We start from the raw sequence: 22,804 nt of genomic DNA, 5'->3' as shown, positions 1-22,804 counted from the left end.
GACACTCCACACCAAGGTCAACTAGGACAGGGACTAAAATGGGAGGTGTTCCTGCATACAAGCAATCAGAAGTTAGTGGGGTCGTAACTTGGTGTCAACCAAAGTGCTGCCCAAGTCTGCAGGGGTGATGGTAATGGGTGGAACAGGGGGGCCATCTGGAGTTCGATTGCCACCAGAAGGTGGGTTGAGGATTGAGTTGGAACCGGTGGTAGTAAGGTCCCTTGGCACTGGAGTGCGTTGAATGGTGAACAAGGCCCCCTGAGATCCATTCCTGTGACATAAAACCTGATTCCCAAGGTGTCCCAGTTTTCCAATCCTGTTTGGTCCAATCTAAAACCCTGATGACAACTGGGTTACATGACTTAAAGGTACTTCAATGAAATGAAATGTGGTGCTCACGGCTACCACCGGAGACCCAGTCATCAATGGTTACACAATCCCAATTGGCACAGTGATATTTCCCTTGTCCCCCACAATCGGGGGTCCCATCCTCAGGGCAGACATACGACTGAGTTGATCAAAGGCTGCTTTTCTGCTCCACAAGCAGCACCATCGGCCCCCCAGAATTCATGCCCGTATAGGGAAACAACATGAACCTAGAGTCAAACAGGGCACAGAGATGAAAGGAGAGGGTGGGCTGCCCATAAGTCACATTCTTTGCAATTAGAGTCCCATGAATTGTCTTAGAGTCCAGGAGTACAAGGTGGGAGCATAGGAGTTGGAACTGGCCAAAGGCAGGAATGCCAGGAGCAGGAGCATCAGGACAGTCTCTTAATCTTCAGTTGTAAGTCACCGGAGCGGTGGATTCTGGCTTTTCTTCCAGCCACCTCAACAGCGGAGTGGTGTGGTACACCACTCCGGACTGCATCCTGGATGTCTCAGAGAGCTTGGAGGGACCTGAGAAGGGAATCATTCACAGTCATACATAACAGCATTCTCCACCCGAAGTACAATAGGAGGTAGGGTACCAAACAGTCTCAAAGGGGAATAAATTTTACACATGTGCATTCAGTTACAAATATTAACACTTGTTTAGATGATGGAATAACTGCAAATTCAGATCAAAACAGTTCTCTTCTGCTTTACAACTTGTTACATCAATTCAGCAATAAACATGTCTTGTAAGTGGAGGTTTTAGTGGGTCTCTTAAACACTAGAGATTTAAAAAAATTTTTTGAAAGTATTTTCCTTCTTCAAAACAGTTTCAAGATTTATACATTATCACTAAACTTTTATGAAGAAAGTTGGTTGAAAACTTTTTAAATGATCTTAAGCAGTTTTCATAACTTTCTGTACATATTCTAATTCTGTATGAAAAATAATATTAGATTTTCCAGTAAGCCAACATGAAGGACCTCATATCTTTTACTGGTTACTTGCTCTGAGCATAGAAACATGTTATAGAGGGAAAAAAAGCAGGGACATAGGACATTTCAGTTATGCCAGGAGAAAAACATCCTTGGCTCTGTTTAAATTCAGGTACAGTTACAGACATCCAACCATGTAGCATCTGTTCCTTCTCATAGCTAGACTCAGGAATAGTTGGGAAACATTCCTTTTCAAAGGAATCCATGGGTAAACTGAACCAGGAGGGATCCCATCCCAGACAGAGGCTAAGATTGTCCCTTCAGCCTTGACCAAATGGAGATTTCCACCTGTTGATAGTACAGGATCACATTCCTCTGAGTAGCTAGTGGCATTTTCTCTCAGACACTGATTTAATGCAGACAACTATACCCAAATTCAGACTCAAAATAAAATTTAGTTATGGTCCCATGTGCTTTTTACCTTAAACAACAAGCTTCACCAATCATAGCTTAGAGCCAGTTATAATTATTTCTATTTTCTTGGGGCTGCAATAAGCAATAAAGATTTATCAGATCTTAAAATGTAAATTCTATTTACCATCCTTCTAAAATATAAAAGCCAATTGATAGAAACCTCTTTTGATCTTTGTAACTTCTTAGCAAGTTAGGTTCATTTAAAACTTACATGACTAAACAAGTTCCTTTCTCAGGCTGAATGACCTTGCCTAATAGAGATGGTTCCTAGGGGATTTGACAATTTTACAACATAAGGAAAATTTATATGAATTGTAAGCAGGAGAGACTGCTCTGAATGGGGCAGAACTAGTCAGACAAGTTTTCATCCAGTTTCCTCCTTTCCACACCAATTAACAGTTTTAGGTTTTAGCATTAAAACAGTACCCCAGAATAGCTCAGTTAATAATCTTACAAATTTTTCTAAATAGCAGATATACTCATTACAAGTCAGGGTCAGCAGAATCGATAAAGTAGCACTACTGGTCTTTCACAATTTTTCTCCTCACTCAGGTTTTATAATATACAGTGTAGAAATACAACAATAATATAAACTTCAAGATGACATTAATTGCATTTCCAAATTACATATAAGAATGAGTGATCTTACCAGGTGAGGAGGCTAGTTGACTTCTGACCTTCTTTTCTCCTCTGTTTTTCTCATGTCCCTGCAGTAGCAGACCCTGGTTATGGAGGTGGTAGGCCACTGCTCAACTGGAGAGTGCTTGGAGATTGTAGCCTAGAGCATTGAGGGTTTGGGGTTTGGGGAACTTGAAGTAGAAACTTCAGGCTCTGCTTACTTAGAGGGGTAGGCTTCGGGATACCTGGGGCTCTAAGGCAACTGTTGCTAGTGGGAGCTAGGCCAAGTACCCATTTACTAAATTATTTAGGCTGTGGAAAGAATATAATTTAGTAGCTCAGATATATCCCAGGCTTAGTATATGGGATAATGATTAACTTGTATTTGTACCTTTGTTTCACAAGCTTCTTTTCCCTTGTCTAACTGTTCCCTCGTCATTCAGAAAAATGTTCTGTTCCAGGGATTTAACCTTTCAGGTAGGCAGATGACAAATCCATGTAGCTCTGATGTAGCTGCTGTACCTTCCCCCATTTTTTTTTTTTTTTTGGAGTAAGTTAAGTCAAATTAACTTCACTGCAGCCCAGGCTCAGTTATAGCCAGGACATCAGGGAGAAAAAAAATCTTAATGGTTCAAACCTCTTACTGTCTCCTCAGCTCCGTCAGAGCTGGATGACAGGGGGAGGGCTCTGTAGCGCCCGCTAAGAAGAACTGGGACCACAGGGCAGAGAATCTTAGCAGTTGTAACTTGTCACTGTGGCACTGGTCTGGTCAGAGTTGGATCACAGTGAGAGGGCACCATAGCCCTTAGCCTTGTCAGAGGTAGGACTATGGGGAGGGGAATCTTAGTGAATTTCTTTTTTACCTTTTGCTCAAGCAAACTTTTCTTAGGTGTTTAGTCCTTTAAAATTTCAGATGTACTTCAAGACTTTAAGAGAACAATCATGGTCTTAATTTTATACTTTGAAATAAAAACAATTGAATAACCAATCTGGTGACTTTAAACTTCAGTTTTTGTGGTTACACAGAACTAAAATTTTTCTTGGTGCCCAATAGTAACCAGAATGAATTCAATTACCTGGGTCTATATTCCCAATGATGGTGCACAGTTCTCTGTGACCCAGGAAAGGGTTAAGTGTTAGTCCTATTCCAAAGTGCAGCTTGGAAACCTACTTCTCCTTGATGATTGAAGTGACCCCTTTTCTCTTAGATAGAACTTGACTGGAGTTAAGAGACTATCAATCTTTCTAGCACAGGTCTTGGCTGCTTCTTGTATCTTACAGGGTGACAGATTCAGAGATTTCTTTACACAATCACACAGACAGGATATACAGAAAACAACACACAGAAAGAAAACACGAACCAGAGCTAACAAGACACTCTGGCGGCGTGGCGTCTTTGTATCTCTGGTGGGAGATTTTAGATTTCGAAAGGGAGCCACAGGGGAACCTCTTGAGAACCTTTAGGGAGTCGGGACGGGGAGCTGGCAGGAGTCTGAGCTTTTGATCTATGGCATTGGCTCCCCAGGCTGAGACTCAGGGCCGAACAATTTATCTTCTGGACTAGAGAAAAAGAAAAAAAAAATTCCGAGACAAAAAGTTAGTTACAGCACAATTGAGGTCAAAGCAATGCCTAGTGACAGACACACAGGACACATAAGGAAAGGGTTAAAGTTACAGCAACACTTAATACCAGACACACAGAATACATAAAGAACAGGCGCTCTGTTGGCCTCCTGATCTTGGAGGTCAGTGGCGTTAAGGTTTTGTCCAACTTAGCCTTCTATTCTACCTGGGGCTGAGGAATGTCATTCGTTGGCCACCCCCCAGGCGCTTTTGCACTACATGAGCACTCACCTAAAAGAACACTTGTGGACTGAATTGAAATAATTAGGGAAGGACTCGGGTTCTAGGTCCGCTCAGGGAAGCAAAAGGAGCCTGGGGCCCAGGAACATCACTGGTGGCCACCCCCTAGGGCAAATTGCTTTCCTGGCCCTCCAGGGAGCCTGGTCCAGCTGTCAAGTCAGTGCCAAAGGCATTCTCAGTGGAACCTCCAGTGAAATGGACAAATGAAATGGACATGACAGCCAAGCCAATTATAATTTAATAGGAGTGTTTATTAACCAGCTTGTGACCACCTCCCCAGTAGGGAAGACAGCATTAAGCCTACTGCAGAGCAAACTTTTGTAGAACAAGATGTTACCAACAACAAAATATGGTTCCAAGGAGGTGTAATGACATTTCTAGTGAAGCCTTGATTACCTAGCAAAAACAAGAACAAACTTGCATCTGGGGTATATTTCTAATTAGAAAAGACTTGTATCTGGGGCATGTTTCTGGCAACATAGGTGAAAAGTTCCCTCACTATTATGGCTTATTAGGTGGTTTCCAGGGACCCTGGTAGGGGCCCCTTCTGGCAGGTTTAGGGGGCTTTGGTGTATAATTTCTGGTGGGCACTTCAGAAACTTGACCTATTGGATTACAGGGTGTGAGCTGCTGGCATATCACCTTGCCTGGTAGAAATTCCTGCTGCCTGCATGCAGGCCAGCGCACAGACATAATCTTCTTGTAACTTGGGCATTTAAAATATGGAGCCATGGGCTCTGGAGGATGGAAGTTTTGGAAATGATATTTAAAAAGTTTTCTGTACCTATAAAACAGAACAGTGAGTTGGGAAAGATTGAGAACACTGAAAAAGATAAAGCTATAACACCAACAAACTTATATGTACTTACATGCAGAAAAGAGGACATCAATGACTTACAAATTAAGTTTTAAAAGTTTAAAGAAAAAAATTGCAGAATGCCAATAAGGATGCTGTTAACTAATAGAAAAATAAAATAGTTTATAGTTAAAACATTAACATAGTAATCAAATATTAAGCTATTTGGAAATTAAATTGTCCCTCTCAGAGTAGAATAATGTATAAAATATGATGTGATCCAGTGACTGGACTCCTTGCTATTCCTTGAACAAGACAAACTTGATGTATTGGCTGTACCCCCTATGCCTGGAACTATCTCTTTCTTAGATTTCCACCATCAGTTTTTCTGGTTCTCTAAATCCTAGCTAAAGTCCTACCTTCTGCCAAAAAAAAAGCCTTCTTCCATTGAGATTATCTACAATTTACCCATTATACATTTAGTACTTAGTTCCTTGCATGTGGTCTCCCCATCAGACTACAAGTTCCTTGAGAGCAGAGGCTGTTTTGTTTTGTTGTTGAAGACTGCTACCTTGCCTCTTATTGTGGTTTGTGGGTAGCTGCCCCCATCTCCTGACCAAGGACTGCATTGTTAGCTCTTCCTATCCCTTGTGTTACCAGCACAGTCTTATGGGGAATAAAAACCAATTCTGTCTAATGAAAAGGTTAGGAACCCTTGTTCTGGCCAGTAGAAAAAGGCAGAGTGCAGAAGGGATCTTTTGATTGTTAAAAAAACAACTGAAAAAGCAATGAATATGCTTTGAGGGAATTCAGTTGTGGCTCAAGAAGTTAATTTAGCCTTCAGTAGAAATTTTGACATATCAGATAATATTCAGGATTAGGAGTCAGAAAGGTGCATATTAAGACACTGCCTCTGACCCTAGCTTGGCAGATAAGTCTGTCTTGTCATTTGTATTTGAGATAATACCTTTTAAATAATAACTTACAAAATAATAACTTGTATAGTTCTTGTGAGAATCAAATGAGATAGTTTATTTTAAATACTTAAATTTTAGATTATTAGATTATTTTAGACAATTAGTAAAATACTTTAAATTTTAGAGTTACATAAACATTGATATGAAGATGATGGTTGTATAATTTGGTCATTTGCCTTGTCTTCTCTCTTACCTAGGATCAAGAACTCTATTTCTTCCATGAACTCAGTCCTGGAAGTTGCTTTTTCCTGCAAAAAGGAGCCCACATCTATAATACGCTTATCGAATTCATTAGGGTAAATCATATTCTTCTGTTGTATCTTTTTATTGTCAAACTGCCTTTCTGCGGCTTTTCAAATACATGGTGTAAATTGACTTAATTTAAGGACTCTTAGGAAAAGAATAATTTTGTTTTTTGGGGTGGGGGGAAGTAAGATAACTCGCATGTGAGTTTGTTCTTACGTGTTATAGTTTTTAGGTCTTTTTCAGTATTCATGTATGTTGACGACCATACTATTGAAAGATGCTGCATATGCGTGTGTCAGTGAGGTCACTGAAATTGATGTGTGACCTAGAGACATTTATCTGGTCTTTGTCTGTTTTGGTGGCGCACTCACTCGCTTAACCATTTCTCAGTGAGATCTTTTCTCAAAGTTCTTTTAGTTTGTGGTTTACTTTGCTCAGTTTGTTTTTTAAAATACAAGGCAATTGTTTTTCTAGCCCATTTTTAGGATCTTGATTTTATTTTTGTGTTTACTTTTTCAGAGTGTGTATAGGAAAAGGGGGTTCCAGGAGGTTGTCACCCCAAATATCTATAATAGCAAACTCTGGATGACTTCAGGACACTGGCAGCACTACAGTGAAAACATGTTTTCTTTTGAAGTGGAGAAGGAGATATTTGCTCTGAAGCCTATGAACTGCCCAGGGCACTGGTATATAACTTGCTTTGAGTTTCTAGTAAAATGTTATCAAATATTATAATTAAACTGAGTTTGCTTTCTCTTTCTGGAAAGATTTTCTGTTTATGATCTACATGTTCAGGAAAATTTGGTTAAATGTTATGTTATGATAATGATAATATCTTTTCATGACTTTGATGCAAGGATCTGGAGATATCCACTTCAATGAGGGGTATGTGAAAACCCCCTAGATATTAGGAAGGTAATCCTAATATATTTCTTTTTGTCACCCCCTATATGTTGTGGAGGGAGGACTGCTTGACATATGGGGATGGGTAGAGTTGTGGGTCCAGGAAATTAAATTTCAGCCTTTTGTCCAGGCTATTTTCTCAGTTCTGCAAATGTGTATTAAGTGCCTGATATGTACAAGGCATTGTGCTCGAACTAAGTATGCAAAGATAGGTTTTAACTTCCAGATAGCTCCCAAAACAGGAAATTAAGTTACAAAATCAGGTATTTCAGGGATTCAAGTAGGTAGTAGGAAGAGATCATCTTCACGTGGGTTCCACAGTGGCAGGTGCTGTCTGTGGGGCTGCTGGGCCATTGAAACTTTAGAAGAAAAAATCAAGATAGAGTCTGCATGCATTTATAATTAGTAATCCTATAGGGTTGATTTCATAGCAGTATAGATCAAGATCTAGGTGGGATCTCAGAGACCATTTAGGCATCATCCTCATTTTTTAGGTGAGGAAGCTGAGGCCTAGGAAAATAGATTGCTTTGCCCAGGGTTGATGTGACAGGACCTAATCTTAGGTCCTTTCCAGAGCTGGCAGCTTTTTACGTGGGCTCTTGTCTTTCCAGATTTCTGCAAAGAGATTATTCACTGTTGTCTAGAGCTGATATTTCATAGTGTATTCTCTGTCATTTTATTTATTTAAGGCCCTTAAAATTGTTTCGTAGTCATAGTCTCATTATGAATAAGTTCAGTAACTCAAAGCATGAGAGATGTTGCTTTCTACACCGAAATAGGAAGACTTTGTCAGTTTTCTATAGGAATCTGTGTGTTGCATTGTAATCATGATTCTCAAAGTTTAATCTGGGGACTCCTGGAGGACCTCAAGACCCATTCAAGGGGCACCATGAATTCAAGACTATTTTTATAATAATCCTAAGACATTTTTTTCCCATGTGGTAAATATGGATAACTATAACCTCATAAAGAAAAGCTATCCAGGGAATGGTGGGGCAAGGAGGTGTTAATGGGGTCCTAAAATCAAAAAGTTTGAGAACCATTGTTGTAATGTAACAGTGAGAGCTCCTGTCATTGAAGTAGCTGGCTGTTTGCAGACTTGACAGTGGATTTTAAAACCTTTCCTTTATTTCCAGTCTTCTGTTTGATCACCGGCCCAGATCTTGGAGGGAGTTACCCCTGCGAATCGCTGACTTTGGGGTACTTCATCGAAATGAGCTGTCAGGAGCTCTCACGGGGCTCACCAGAGTGCGGCGATTCCAGCAGGATGATGCTCACATATTCTGTACCATGGAGCAGGTACATGATTAGACCCCATGAAATCAAGCTTTAAATGCTAGAACATAAATAAAAACAAGTAAGCGGTACATTTTTCAACCTTTTTCTTCCCCCTAAACAAAACAAAAGATCGAAGAGGAGATAAAGAATTGTTTGGACTTCTTGCGGACAGTGTATAGTGTATTTGGATTTTCCTTTAAATTAAACCTTTCAACTCGCCCAGAAAAGTTCCTTGGGGATATTGAAGTATGGAATCAAGCTGAAAAGGTATTTTCATTTTATTGAAAAGTTATTGGGATTGCATTGAATCTGAGCTGTATTTAAGAAATCCAAGCCTTTGGTGAAGATGTTGATGTTGCCACTGGTGATAATCCACACAAGTCAGAGAATTAAGCTTATGTTTTCTGTCTGATTAATTGGTTGTTGGGTTTTTTTGTTTTGTTTTGTTTTGTTTTAAGAAAAGATTATTATTGGGGCTGCTAGGTGGCGCAGTGAATAGAGCGCTGGCCCTGGAGTCAGGAGGACCTGGGTTTGTATCTGGCCTTAGACACTTAACACACACACACATACACAAAAATTAGCCATGTGACTTTGGGCAAGTCACTTAACCCCACTTGCCCTCCCATAAGCAAAAAAAAAGACAAAAGAAAAGATCATTATTTTTAAAATGATCAAGTTATGTATACTGGGACTGGTAGTATATGAATGGATAGAAAATAGTATCTTTAGTTTGAAACTAGAATGAAAGCAATTGCACATATTTCTGTTTTAATCTGTTATCTTTAGCAACTTGAGAACAGCCTTAATGAATTTGGTGAGAAGTGGGAGTTAAACCCTGGGGATGGAGCATTCTATGGACCAAAGGTTAGTACCCAAATATGTTGATGTGTGTAGATATGGGCGGAGATAATTGAAATTCTCAGAAATCTTGACTTTTCTCTGATGAAATAATATTCTTGATTAGTTTATTCAATGAAAGCTGCTTCTTTCCCCTTCTACTCCTCATAACACAAGATGGCAGCATAATCTTCATCCTGCTGTCACTTTTGAAGTGTTTTTCTTTTATACCATGAAAATTTTTTGTTTTAGTTCTTCATGGTGGAATATTTCTAAGATATATAACATACAGAGAAACAACAAATAGTGTGTCATCAGGAAGATAATATGAGAGTAGAAGGATGTGGACTTTTCACATAGGAAGTGTGAGGGGCAACCAGTGGATGGTGTCTTTTCTGTCTCTAGGACCAAATTTAAATTCGTGTTTAGCTTTTAAAGCTCTTCTCAACCTGGCTCCATTCTACTTCCAGTTTCATTGGACATTACTGTCTTTCTGCCACAATCTATATTCTTAACAACTATTTCTTTATATTCGCATCTTCTCAGTTTTTGACAAATAAAAAGGCTTTTTTTTCTTCCTCTTTTAACCATCCAATTGGTCACATATAGACAAGTAATCACTTTACATCCTTTACATTGTGATTTAAGTTGATTTGATACATTATTTAATATAAAAGTAATTTTTGTGACTCCTTATTAAAGAATAGTACCTTGCAAAGTATGTTTGGGGGGAGGAGGGTGCTAGTATTTGGAATCATGAAAGGAAATATACCTTCAAGTGTTGTAGAAATCCTGGCCTTGGCCTTCCTTCTCCCTCTCTCTATCTCAAATCTCTCTCCTCCACATGTCCAGTTATTTACTCCCATGGCTTCAAATATCTCCCTAAGTCCATGTCTGTAGGCTTCATCTTTTCCATATTTGCATTTTCAGCTGTCTAATATCTCTACCCAGCTGTCATCCAAAACAAACTTCTCATTTTTTCCTCCTGTATCAGCAATGCAATATTCACAATGCCTATGGCAACTATAAATATGCTGAGGTGGTTATTAATCACAAAATATACCAGGCTCTCTACATGGGAGATAAAGCTAGAACAATTATTAAAATACCAGAAAACTGAGTCCCAAAACCAGAAAGTCAATGCTATCATAGTAGTTACAAAATTGACACAGGTAGATAATGTAGACAGCACCCACATTCTCAAGCCTTTAAAACAGAGCAGGCTACCTCGGCCACTACCTCTGCTGTGCACTGCTGCCGCCGCTTCTTCTTGCCCCACCCCTTCCTGCTACATCAGCAAGTCCAGCGGGGCATGGAAGATCTTTAAATCCCATAACCCTCACATTCGGCCCCAAGATCTTTCATGTCCCTTACTTGGCAAAAACACATTAGGAATAACTGGTGTCAACAGAATTTCACAGCAATATAACAAGGATAGCACACAATAAACACAGAAAAAAATATTTTAGGGTGGGGCTTGAGCACAAGCTCCCCATCATTCCCCCCCAACAAATGGGGCCCCAAAATCTTGTGGTAAGGGGTGAAGGTCTCTTCTTCCATGGCTACTTGCTGCCGAAATCGGATATAGAGCTGTCCCTGTCCTAAGGGGTCCCATTTGAGAGGTCAGTTCTTAATATGCTTGATGCCAGGTCCAAGGGTGACACATCACACTTGCAGACGGGGTGACATCCAGCTTAAGCTATCAGGCATCTACAGGTGGAGGGTACCAAGCCTGCGGAAACAAATCTAGCAAACAAGGTGAACAGAAAAAATCAAGAAGAAGCAAAGAGACAATAACCACACTATTGTAGCCTCACTCACAGTAAAATATATGAGTTAAGGTACAATTTTGTAATCATCTTCTCCATAATAAACAATAGTTAGTGTTATCCCTCCCACGTGTTATCTCCAGTGTTATCTCTGCAGCCTTTGGAACATCATCTGGCTTCCATTTTACCCATACTTGAGCTCCCGATTTTATTCTATCAGTAGAACCAAATCCTTCAGTTCCTCTGACAGTTGTTTTGGAAGGAGGGTCAGTTTTTATAAGTGGTATTGTTTTACAAGGAACGGTAATCACTTGAACTATCCTATCATTTTTATGAATCTGTATGGGCCTTCACCTAAATTATGGAATGTTACAACAATTTCTCCTTGATAATTAGAATCTATTACTCCAGCCAATACATGTATTCCTTGAGCTGCTAATCCTGATTTGGGTAAATCTGTCCAAAGTGATTTTTAGGGATTCTTATGCATATCCCAGTGGAGATTTTTCTTATTTCTTTTCTGTCCAACCAAAAGTCCTCTAAACAATGTAAATCATACCCAACCAAACCAGGTATTCCTGGGTACGGTGCTGGGACATCTGGCCTCAAGGTCCAATACTCAATATTTGGGATCTTATGTGTTTGTTGTTTTCTAATTTGCAGATTGGGGGTCATCATTCTGGCTAGAGGCGTACTTCCTCCCAATGGTCTATTATTCAAATTACACAAAGCCATGAACAAATTATCCTTCCAATGTTGATATGAATTATTGGAACTTAACTTCCTCAATTGTCCTTTCAGTAATCCATTCATTCTTTCAATTAACCCAGATGCTTCTGGATAATATGGAATATGATATATCCATTCTATATTGTTTAGTATACAATACTTCTTCATTTCATTGCCTTTGAAATGTGACCCACTGTCACTTTGAATCTGCATTGGGGTTCCATAATATAGACTTATGAGATCTAGAGTTTTACTAGTGTTTTTCTGGGTTGCATTCTTATAAGGACAAGCTACTAGTACACCTGAATAGGTGTCAACACAAGTACATATAAATCTGCATCCTTTATCCAGTGGTAGTGGACCAATATAATCTATTTGCCAGATTTGGGCTTGGACGTTTCCTCTTGCTATCTCTCCAGTTACTACCCGAGGAACAGTTCACTCCTTTTCCAATTGACATATTATGACATTCTTCTGCTATCTGTTTTAACAGTGAATGAGAGATACTAATACCTCGATCTTGCACCCACTGGTGTGTGGCCTGGACCCCCAAATGGCCTGCTGTTTGGTGGACCCATTTTGCTAATACCGGATCATCAGTTGTTGTCAAAGTAGGGACAATATGTTCAGTAGCAATCTTTGCCAGTCGATCAGCATGAGCATTGTATTCACGTTGTGGTGTGGTGGGGGCCACATGAGCATCTACATGAAAAACTGACAAGTCAGTGACCAAAGACATGTTCCAGATATCATCCCATAATTCTTTGCCCCAGACTTGTTTGCCATGAATTTCCCAATTTTCATTTTTCCACATGGGCATCCATGTAGCTAACCCATTGGCTACCGCCCATGAATCAGTGAATATATGACACTGTCCTCCTTGTTCTATTTTGATGGCTTGATATACTGCCATAAGTTCAGCATATTGGCCACTTCCACCTATCCCAGTACTTTCCAAAGTCCTTCTAGTACAGGGGTTATAGGCCACTGCTTTCCAGTGTCTTTTGGCCCAAATATTTTGCTGTCCCATCAGTAAACCATGTATGTCTCTTTTGTTCCTCAGTTAATCCATCGTATCCCTCATTCTATTTTACAGTGGACTCAACTGTTGCTTTGGCTCAGGGGGTGTGTCATTCCTCTCAATTTCTATGTTTGCTACAGATTCATGTAGAGCAGAGACTGCGCTTTTGCCTGTTTTCGCTCTATTTTGAATATACCACTTCCATTTGATTATACTAACCTCTTGGGCATGTCCAATTCTGTGAGAAGCTGGGGTACTCATTACCCAGGTCATAATTGGGATTCCAGGTCTTAATATCACTTCATGGCCCAGAGTCAGTTGTTCAGTCTCCACCAAATCCAATATGCAGCTAACAACTGCTTTTCAAAAGGTGTATACTGGACTCCAGATGAAGGGAGTTTCCTACACCAAAATCCCAAGGGTACATTTCTACTTAGTTGTTTTTGCCATAAGCTCCAGTTTGCGTAATCATCTTGTACAGTCACTTGTAATTCCACTGGACTATTTTGCATGAGCCACAAATCTAGGGCCAATTGTACAGCAGCCTTGGCTTCTTCAAAAGCTTTACTCTGCTCAAGTCCCCAGTCGAGTACATATTTCTTCCAAGTGACTCTATATAAAGATTTCAAAATCTGTCCCAAATGTGGAATGCGGTGCCTCCAGTATCCAAACAATCTTATCAACTTTTGGGCCTCCTTATTGGTAGGGGTAGGAAAATCCTGAATCTTTTGTCGGGCTTGTGGAAGAATCTCTCATAGTCCCTTGTTCTTTTATATACCCCCAAATTTTACATTTTTAGCTGGTCCTTGAACCTTTGCTTTGCAGGGTTAATTTCCCACCCAAGTATATTGTCTACCCTGCCAAGTGAAAGCAAATTGGTCGCATTGTTTAGGGTCTTTTGGGATGGTGAAGAAGGTATTTGCCAAGTCAATAACTGCATACCAAGTCCCATCATATTTCTGGATCCTTTCTATTAAGGTGATGGTATCTGGAACAGCAGCATACAAAGGGGTCAACCTTATTCAACCGTCTATAATCCATGGTCATTCTCTACATCCCATCTGATTTTCTTACTGGCCAGACAGGATTATTCCATCTTGTGGTTGTAGGGACTAACACTCCTGCTTCTACATATTCCTTTATAGTAGTGGTAATTTCATCTTGCCCACCTGGCACACGATACTGTTTTAAAGTAATTACTTCAGAAAGTTTAGGTAAAGTGACTGGGTCCATTTTTATTTTTCCCACTAAAACTGTATTAATTCCTATCTTCCTTACAGCAAATTGGTATCTTCCTTCAGGTAAATTCAGAGTCATGCCTCTCAATACATCTATTCCAAAGATGTATTCAGGAATGGGTACAACAACCACAGTATATTCTTTCTTCGGGTTACTGCCTAATTTTCATTGTTATTTTAACTTGTCTGGCTGATTGATATTTCAGCCCCTCCTAGACCTGTGGTGGTAACAGGAGTTCCATGTTTAAACTTATCAGGGTTTCCATAGATAAGTGTGGCCTCAGCCCCAGTATCAAGCAATGCCCTAGTCACAGTAGTTGATCCATTCTTCCAATATATTGTTAAACCAATATGGGGTCTGCAATCTCTTCTGTATATTTCTTTTATCTGGGCTGGGGCTTGGCCTATCTCCTATTCTCCCTGAAGTTGAGGCAAATTTAGATACAAAGATTCAGATTCAGAAATACCTGCAGGGGTGGTTCCTGCTTCCCTGTTCATTCTAATGCTAAGTACCTTTTCTTGGTACAGCTTATGCAGCTCTTCAGTTGGAATACCATCTATTCTTCTAGAGTCCACTCCTGCTCTCAATAGAGCAGTAAACAGTTTTGTCTCTGAATCCTCTGGCTGTTTACTCTTTTCTCTAGAGGCAGTTTATCTTGTCCCCATTCCCATAGGTCACTTAATTGTGAAATCTTATTCAGCACCTCTGAAAGAGGGTGCCCTATTTCTCCAATCAATAGAGTCAGAATTAGGTGCTTATATGCAGGAGGAGCTGTCTTCACTATGATATTTCTATGAGGAATTCCTAGGGGGGTATCATGATATGCATTTGCATCTCTAATCATGATAGCAGTTTTCATTACCTCCTCCTTTAGCTTTCTCATACAGTCTCTAAGTGAGTACCAGGGTCTGTCTCCCCTAGGCCACATAGATTCAGTAGGATATTGCTTTTTGCATCCCTCTGCAGCTAAGGCTAGCAGATTAGTTTTGTTTTTTCCTCCTTGCATATGGTGATCCCTAAAAGCTTGGTGTACAAAAGGATTCTGACTGATACATATGAATTTTAAGCAGTCCTCATTGTCCAGTGTTATTCCTGCCTTCATCAGTGATTCTTACTATCCAAGACACTAAAGACTCCCCCCTTCTTTGGGTGAATCTACTCAATATGTCAGTGATCTCCTGTTGAGTGAAATCCTCAATTATCTCCCTGGACTCTGTTTTGCCCTGGTGGTTCTCTTGTCTTCTTCTTCGTATGGGGAGAGCTTCTACATTAGAAGACTCCTCATCTAACCTTGCTCCATTCTCCTCACACACATTCTCCTGGAAGCTGTCAGGGCAACTCTGCCCAGCCTGTACAAAAGCTGCATGCACATTCCTTCTGCATTTTTTGCTTCCTTTTAGCTACATGAACACTAGCTTGCTCCTGGACCACATGAGTCCCTCTAGTTTGCTCTTCTGAGTGCTGTGACACAGAAGAATCCTCAGGCAAACCAGTCGACTCCCTAGCCATCCGAGCTCTTTCTTCCAGCAGCTTATCCCTACTTTTACACATAAGGTGATAACTTGTTAGCAGGACCCAGCCTCTCCTGTACACTCCTGCCAGTTCTTTGCCTGGTTCTATGGGTATTCCTTGCAAACATCTTTTCAAATCTCCAGGTTCTCCCTCTTTTAGCCTTGGTTCCCAGTTTTCACAGGGCCCCATGCTTTTGGCCCATTCTCTGGCTAGAGAGGAATAAGGCAAATCCTCCCATCCTGGGATAGCCATTTCTCCCTCTAAAGCCCCCCTGCTTCCAAATAGAGGCCTGCCATTTTGTGATCCCGCCCTTGTCGCCAAATGTATCAGCAATGCCATATTCACAATGCCTATGGCAACTATAAATATGCTGATGTGGTTATTAATCACAAAATATACCAGGCTCCCTACATGGGAAATAAAGCTAAAACATTTATTAAAATACCAGAAAACTGAGTCCCAAAACCAGAAAGTTAAAGCCATCATAGTACTTACAAAATTAGCACAGGTAGATAAAGTAGAAAGCACCCACATTCTCAAGCCTTTAAAGCAGAACAGGCTACCTCAGGCAAAGATCCTCCTTTCCCCACTCATAGCAACTACTCAGCGTCCAGGAGGTGTGCTCCCAGCAGCTCCAGCTCCTGCAGTTCTGGTCCCTGGTGGTCCTCAGCAGAAGTCTGAATTTCTGAAAAGCAGAAATTCTGGTTTGCTCAAAATAAAGGGAGTTTGCACCTCCACCTCAGCCACTACCACTGTCTCTGCTGGCCGCTGCTGCTGCCGCTTCTGCTGCCAGTCACCACAGGAATTCTAGCTTGGCTTCTGCTTCCTCTTGCCCCCACCTTCCCTCCTCCCCCCCCCCCCCCCCCCCGCCTTCCTGCTTTGTCAGCAAGTCCAGCGGGGCATGGAAGATCTTTAAATCCCATAACCCTTACACCTTCCCAAATTTGTTCTTCAAAGTTTAGCTAATGAACCTCAGAGGTCTCTTACTCCTTACCCCAGTGTCCCTGTTTTATTTTTGCTTTTTGGAGGGGGGAAGGTAAGGTAAATTGGGGTTAAGTGTGTCAAGTGTCTGAGGTTGGATTTGAACTTAGGTCCTGTTGACTCCAGGGCCGGTGCTCTGTTCACTGCACCACCTAGCTGCCCCTGGTGCCCTCATTTTACAGATGAGGAAACAGACCAGGGAGCTTAAATGACATGTCTGTGATTTGTTTCTTATATACAGTAGGCCCTTCTTTAATATTTATCCAGTGAATGGTAGTACCATGATCTTCTCAGTCATTTGTTCTCAAAATTTCATTCTTTTTTAATCTTTCTTTATCTCTCACATCTAAACAGCTGACAAGTTTTGTTGATGCACGTTTTTCCCATGTCCCTGTTTCCATTCCCGCTGCCAGCACTCAAATTCAGACACTTCTTCTCTCTTGTCTTAATTATTGTGATACCTCTTTGTTGTTCCTTGCACAAAACATTCCATCTGCTGACACTGGGCATTTTCACAGGCTGCCCTTTAGGGCTAACCTTTGCCTTTCATTCCTGACTTCCTTTATGTCCAAAGCTAAAGTCTTACATCTTGCAAGAAACCTTTCTTGATCTCAATGGCTTCTCTCTGAAGTCATCTGTTGTTCCTGTACTCATCCTGTTTGTATGTAATTTGTTTACACAGTCTCTCCCATTTAGTCCATGAGCTTTTGGAGAGAGATATTGTTTCCCTGTCTTTGTATCCCCACTGTTCAGCAAAGTATCTGACATGTAGCAGGCACTTAATAAGTGCAGGTTGACTATTTATGTGGTCTCTGTCCCCCACTGGGATACCACCCTGACCAGGCAGTTCTGCACATTACTCCTGGACTAATCTTTCCAATGCCAATCACATCCTTCCTTGTTTCTTGTGGGATAGAATCTGAACTCCTGGTCTAGGTCAGGGGTGAGGACAGACAAATTCAGCGCACTTTGTACAGCTTCGTCTTTCCCCATTCCTCCTACTAACTTTGTTTATATTCCATCCTGCCACAGACTAAAAGCATGCCCATCCTTAAAGTCCATTTAGCACTTTCCTCAGCAAAACCTTCTCTGTTAGCCCTCCCTTCATTCTCCTCCCCAGCTCTACCCCAGGCATGCACACAGGCCAAAAATGATTTTCCCTTCCCTGAATTCTCACAGCCCTCCATTTGTATCAGACAGGCAATGTGATGTGGTAGATGGAGTACTGGATTTGGAGTCAGGAGAATCTCCGTTCACATTCAGGCTCCAGCACTTCTAACTCCTGTGTGACCATGGCTGAAGTACTTTAAAGTCTTTTGAGTATCAGGTTCTTCAGTAGTAATTTGTGTAGAATTCGTTCAACCAAGCTGTTAGGAAGCACAGATGAGATAATTTATATAAATTAATTTGCACTTTTTAAAAGTTAGCTCATATTATTTGTATTATCTTTTTTGCACTTAGCAGATTTTAATTTGTTATTTATATATACATTTTATCCCTCTTTCAAAATGGTATATTCCTTGAGCAGGGATCTTAATGTTTTTCCTTTATCAACTAGCATAATGTTATATCTAATATACATTTGTTACTCAGTTTTGATTAAAAAAAGAGATTGGCAACAAAAACTCACTTTACCATTATTCACTATTATAGAGATTATTTCACAGTGAATTTGATCTTTCTTATTAGATCGACATTCAGATTAAAGATGCTATTGGTCGATACCACCAATGTGCAACAATTCAACTAGATTTTCAACTGCCAGTTAGATTTAATCTTACTTACGTAAGGTGAGTGTGTGTCTGCATCATTTCCCAGGTGAGTCTTTTATTTAAAAGGAATATTTAAAGCCTCTTGCAGTAACGTGCTGCTCTGATGCTTTTTCATAGATAGCACAGAGTTAACATCTGCCTTTTGAAGGCAGTGTAGATGGAAATTAACTCTGGCGTGACCAGTCCAGTCAGGACTTTGAGTAGGGCCCATTCTGGACTAGTTTTCCTAGGACTTGCCTGGTTAATGAATTTGGAGTTTTTCATAGCTGGTTTGGCCAACAAGTGTGAAACTTTTTAGCCATAGCAACTCTAAACAGCTGTCTAGAAAATTACATAAGTGTTGCGATCTGTGCTAGTAGAGCGAGAACCCACATCAAGGAAATTACAGATTATTAGAATGTTGAACTATACTTAAGAGGAGATATTTACTATGGAATAAGCAAAAATATGTTCTTGTTTTTCTTTATAGTCATGATGGCAATGATAAAAAAAGGCCAGTAATTATTCATAGAGCCGTTTTGGGATCTGTGGAAAGAATGATTGCTATCCTAACTGAAAACTATGGAGGCAAATGGTAAGGCAGGAGCATGTGTATTTAAAAATGTAATGCCTGCATAAATTGTCAGACTTGGCTAATGTGTTGATTGGTTTTGTTTTGATTTTTTCTTCCTTTTTTCTTCTTTGTTATAAGGGATGGCCCCCTGGGGTAGGGGTGGTGAAGGGATATATGGGAAAATGGAGGTGAGATGTAAAGGATAGCAATCAAAACCAAGACTCTTAGCTCTCCGAGGGCGACGTTTCGTGTTTGCCTTTGTGTCCCGGCATAGGAACACAGACTTTCTGCTAGGTTTGTATGACCTAGCATCAGGCTATGCGCATAATAGGCATTTGATGAATGAGGATAGCATGGGGTGGGGGGGATATGTTAGTATCTGGATAGGGATGCCATCTGGACCTGTTATATCATTGGCATAGGGAACTTCTTGGGGAAGAAACTGCCTCTACTGATGCAGGTTGGCACCTTCTCAGTAACTTAGAGAGTTGCCTAGAGTACCCAGAGGTTACTTGACTTCCCAGGGCCACATAGCCAGTATATATCAGAGACGGGACTTGAGGTCTTTCTGATTCCAAGGCTTGCTCCCTTTTTGCTATGCCATTCTGCTTCTTATATCCGAATATGTGAGGTAACTCAAGGAATATCTTTGTCTTTTGTAGGTTTGTCTGTAGGCTGGGAAGAGAGAATAATTTCAGTCGAACCTTTTATGATTCATGATTTTTAAATGTATATTTTTATCTATTTCATTTCACTTAATGTCAGTGAATGATAATTTATTTCAGAGTTTTTGAAACTTTGCCATCATTATGAATAGAATTCTATTCAGATATTAATTGAACATTGTAAAAGGAGAGTTACGGAAAACTCAGCAGCCTTTTATATTCCCATTCTGTATTTCAGGGAAAAAATAATATTGAAAAAAATAACTAATCTGCTTAAGATTGTCTTTTTCTCCCACAGGCCTTTCTGGCTGTCTCCTCGGCAGGTAATGGTAGTACCAGTGGGACCAACATGTGATGAATATGCCCAAAAGGTAATGTATACATTTTGCTTTTTAGGCTTTTGCGATTTATTTGTAGATTTTTCTCTCAGGTTGCATGTATCAAAAATAAATGTGATTGTCACAGTCATGGCAAATTACATTCACTTTTTAACTTTGGCGAAGATAATTGCTGTGTGATCAGAAGAAAGATTGACCAGTTGTAGATTTTTAAAGTGGTGTTGTTGGTAACAAACTGGAAGACAGATTGCAGTATTAAGAAGCTACCTTATTTTTCACACGAATGTCTTTGAGCCTTTTGAAAACCTAGTAAGTAAAAGGATGTTTGGCTAACATCCATAGCAAGGAAAGTGCTTTGCAAATTCATATATCATCCAGCTGTTGTCCTTCAGTTGCAAATGGCAAGTGTTGGTTTGGTTAGCTGATGCTTTGTCCCTTGAGGTGATTTCATCTGAAATTTTTTATTTATCCCAGCACCCTCATATGAAGTGTGAGGATTTTAAAATTCATTTTAATTAGGAAGTAACTATTATTGGCCTTTAGTTTAAAATTGTACCTGTTACTATTTAAAAATAGTAACCTGTTTGGTTAACATCAGGGCAGATAAATAATTCATATATTTTGCCTGAGCTTGACCTTGAACCCACATCTTAGCAAGTCCACTGCTCTGCCTCTGTAGTTCAACTATACTTAGCTACCTAATGTTGCTTCTCCCTTATTAGTTTGAGAAAAGCACTTTGTAAACCTTACAGAGCACAGTATCTTGAGTTATTCACATGGTCTTTAGGATTGTTTTAAGTGTGTCCTTCAGACTCTCTTAGTGTTATTTTCCACATTGCCTTCTTGAAGGTTCAGATTAGAGGCTAAGCACCACTAATGGATTCTAAAGTCATGAATCAAAATACAGTTTGAATGAGTCTAAAAATGTATCCTGTCTTGCCTAGGTGCAGCAACAGTTCCATGATGCTAAATTAATGTCTGACGTTGATTTGGATCCAGGCTGTACATTGAACAAGAAGATCAGAAATGCACAGCTAGCACAATATAACTTCATTCTAGGTAAAAATGAAAAATAATATTAAAAGCTATCCTTCTGGTTCTGTAAAGGAACTGGGCTGGGCTGAGTCTGAACACCAGAAGAGGGCTGGATAGGCTGATAGAAAACCTTGTACATTTTAAATCTGCTTGTTTAGGTAGCTTTGTTACAAATCTCTGTAATTCACATAGCATAATATGGGATATTTTGATGTATAGAAAAATATTATCTAAAAGTTCAGGTTTTTATATCCTTTCATCCCATATATTTCTCAGTTAACACTGAGGGTTCCAATTTGGAACCCAAATAACAACAAAACCCCAGGGTATTTCTGTTAGATTGTCTGCAGTGCTTGAGCAGGGGCAGCCAGGTGGCTCAGTGAGGAAAGCACGGGCCCCAGAGTCTGGAGGACCCAAGTTTGGTTCCGGCCTCAGACACTTGACACAAAAACACTAGCCAGGTAACCTTGGGCCAGTTACTTAACCCCAAATGCCCTCCAAAAGGGGAAAAAACCAAACTTGGTGAGCAGTAGTAGTTTCAGTTAGATAAACTGTTCACATTTACAAGATACTTTAAGATTTGTAAAATGCTTTTTTCACAGCAGCCTGCCAAGTTAGATAATTTATTACCCTTTGTAAAAAAGTATCTGTGTTACAAGGGGAAATGATGATCTCTGTTATCCTCAATGAATATTAAGGTATAAATTTATATATATAACTAGCTAGTCTCTGATGTCCCTTTAAAGAATTCTGAACGTCCTTTTGTGTCTCTTAGTTGTTGGTGAAAAAGAGAAGACCAGTGGGACTGTGAATGTCCGGACAAGAGATAACAGGGTGCATGGAGAACGCACGGTGTCAGAGACGATCGAAAGGCTGCAGCAGCTGAAGCAGGCTCACAGCAAGCAAGCTGAAGAAGAATTCTAACAAAGGCTTCCTCTCCTCCTCCCCCCCCCCCCATTGGTTCAGTCTAAAAAGAACAGCAGGTTTTCTGTTTTTCTAAATAACATTCAATTTGTACAGGTTGTATAACCTCAGTTTTTACTGGCTACAAAAAGAATATCTTTGCACTGCGTGCCCAGGATTTTAGATAAGTTTTTAGGGTGAGCCTCCTTTTCCCTGTTTTTGCCATTTTTAGACACTGAATAAATATACTTGAAACATTTAATTAATAAAAGCAGACTGAAAACTGATTAGATTCCCTAAATATCTGATCACTGAAAATAAAAGAATGCTTCAAAGTGATATGGGAAAATATTCTGTAAGATGTGATCATTGAATAAATTTATTTTTCCCACTTAAATTGATATTTGAAAAATCCATTCCCTTAATGGAAGGAGACCATTACAACTGAGAAGACTGGAAAAGTAAATGAGAGCAGATAGCTTTTGTTGGTGGAGGAGCCCAGAATGAGTTAAAGGATGGAGGTGTGTTGAAACCTGGCTTCCTGAATGACTGAAGGGTTTAGGTTTGATGAAATGGGCTAATGGTTGCTAATCTCTTTGTTCATATGCATTGCTGTATTTTAATCTTTTAAAAATGCAGGAATTTTCATTGACACTCTGTGTATCATTCAAAGCCTGCCATAATCTGACCCCAATTTACCTTTCCCTTCTAATCTCCCTCTACTCTATATAAACCATCTACTCCAGCCAACTCATCCTATTAACTGTGCCCATGACAAAGCTTATGTGTTTATGAGCTCACTCATGTGTTTGTTGGATACCTATTAAGTCTATCACTCCACCTCCCTAAGTATTTTTTAAACTACACATATCTATTACAGTCTAGCTTGCATTGTACTTTCTTCCTTTCCCAGCTACTCCAATTGAAAGTGATCTTTTAGTTCCTACAATACCTATTACTATACCGTAAATATTCCATATCAGGTATA

The 22,804-nt window shown here is 40.0% G+C and overlaps 1 protein-coding gene across 1 annotated transcript in view; it reads left to right on the top strand.

The window, feature by feature from the left end:
* The window catches only part of LOC138171394 (threonine--tRNA ligase 1, cytoplasmic-like), a 57,521-nt gene extending 35,308 nt beyond the window's left edge, over positions 1–22,213 (top strand). Inside the window, exons 10-19 of the mRNA XM_069100872.1 lie at positions 6,233–6,331; positions 6,801–6,967; positions 8,321–8,483; positions 8,592–8,729; positions 9,249–9,326; positions 18,240–18,340; positions 18,792–18,896; positions 19,839–19,911; positions 20,823–20,937; positions 21,689–22,213. Of these exons, the coding sequence (XP_068956973.1) occupies positions 6,233–6,331; positions 6,801–6,967; positions 8,321–8,483; positions 8,592–8,729; positions 9,249–9,326; positions 18,240–18,340; positions 18,792–18,896; positions 19,839–19,911; positions 20,823–20,937; positions 21,689–21,837 (1,188 nt within the window). The 3' untranslated portion in view covers positions 21,838–22,213. The remainder of the gene's footprint in view (positions 1–6,232; positions 6,332–6,800; positions 6,968–8,320; positions 8,484–8,591; positions 8,730–9,248; positions 9,327–18,239; positions 18,341–18,791; positions 18,897–19,838; positions 19,912–20,822; positions 20,938–21,688) is intronic.
* Positions 22,214–22,804: the final 591 nt, after the last annotated feature.

The sequence above is a fragment of the Petaurus breviceps genome, unplaced genomic scaffold (genome assembly GCF_028583685.1).
Source record: "Petaurus breviceps papuanus isolate PSGF00001 unplaced genomic scaffold, PetGlider_PUasm1.0 128, whole genome shotgun sequence".
In the NCBI taxonomy this organism is placed as follows: domain Eukaryota; kingdom Metazoa; phylum Chordata; class Mammalia; order Diprotodontia; family Petauridae; genus Petaurus; species Petaurus breviceps.
This window is presented reverse-complemented; position numbering and strand designations above follow the sequence as displayed.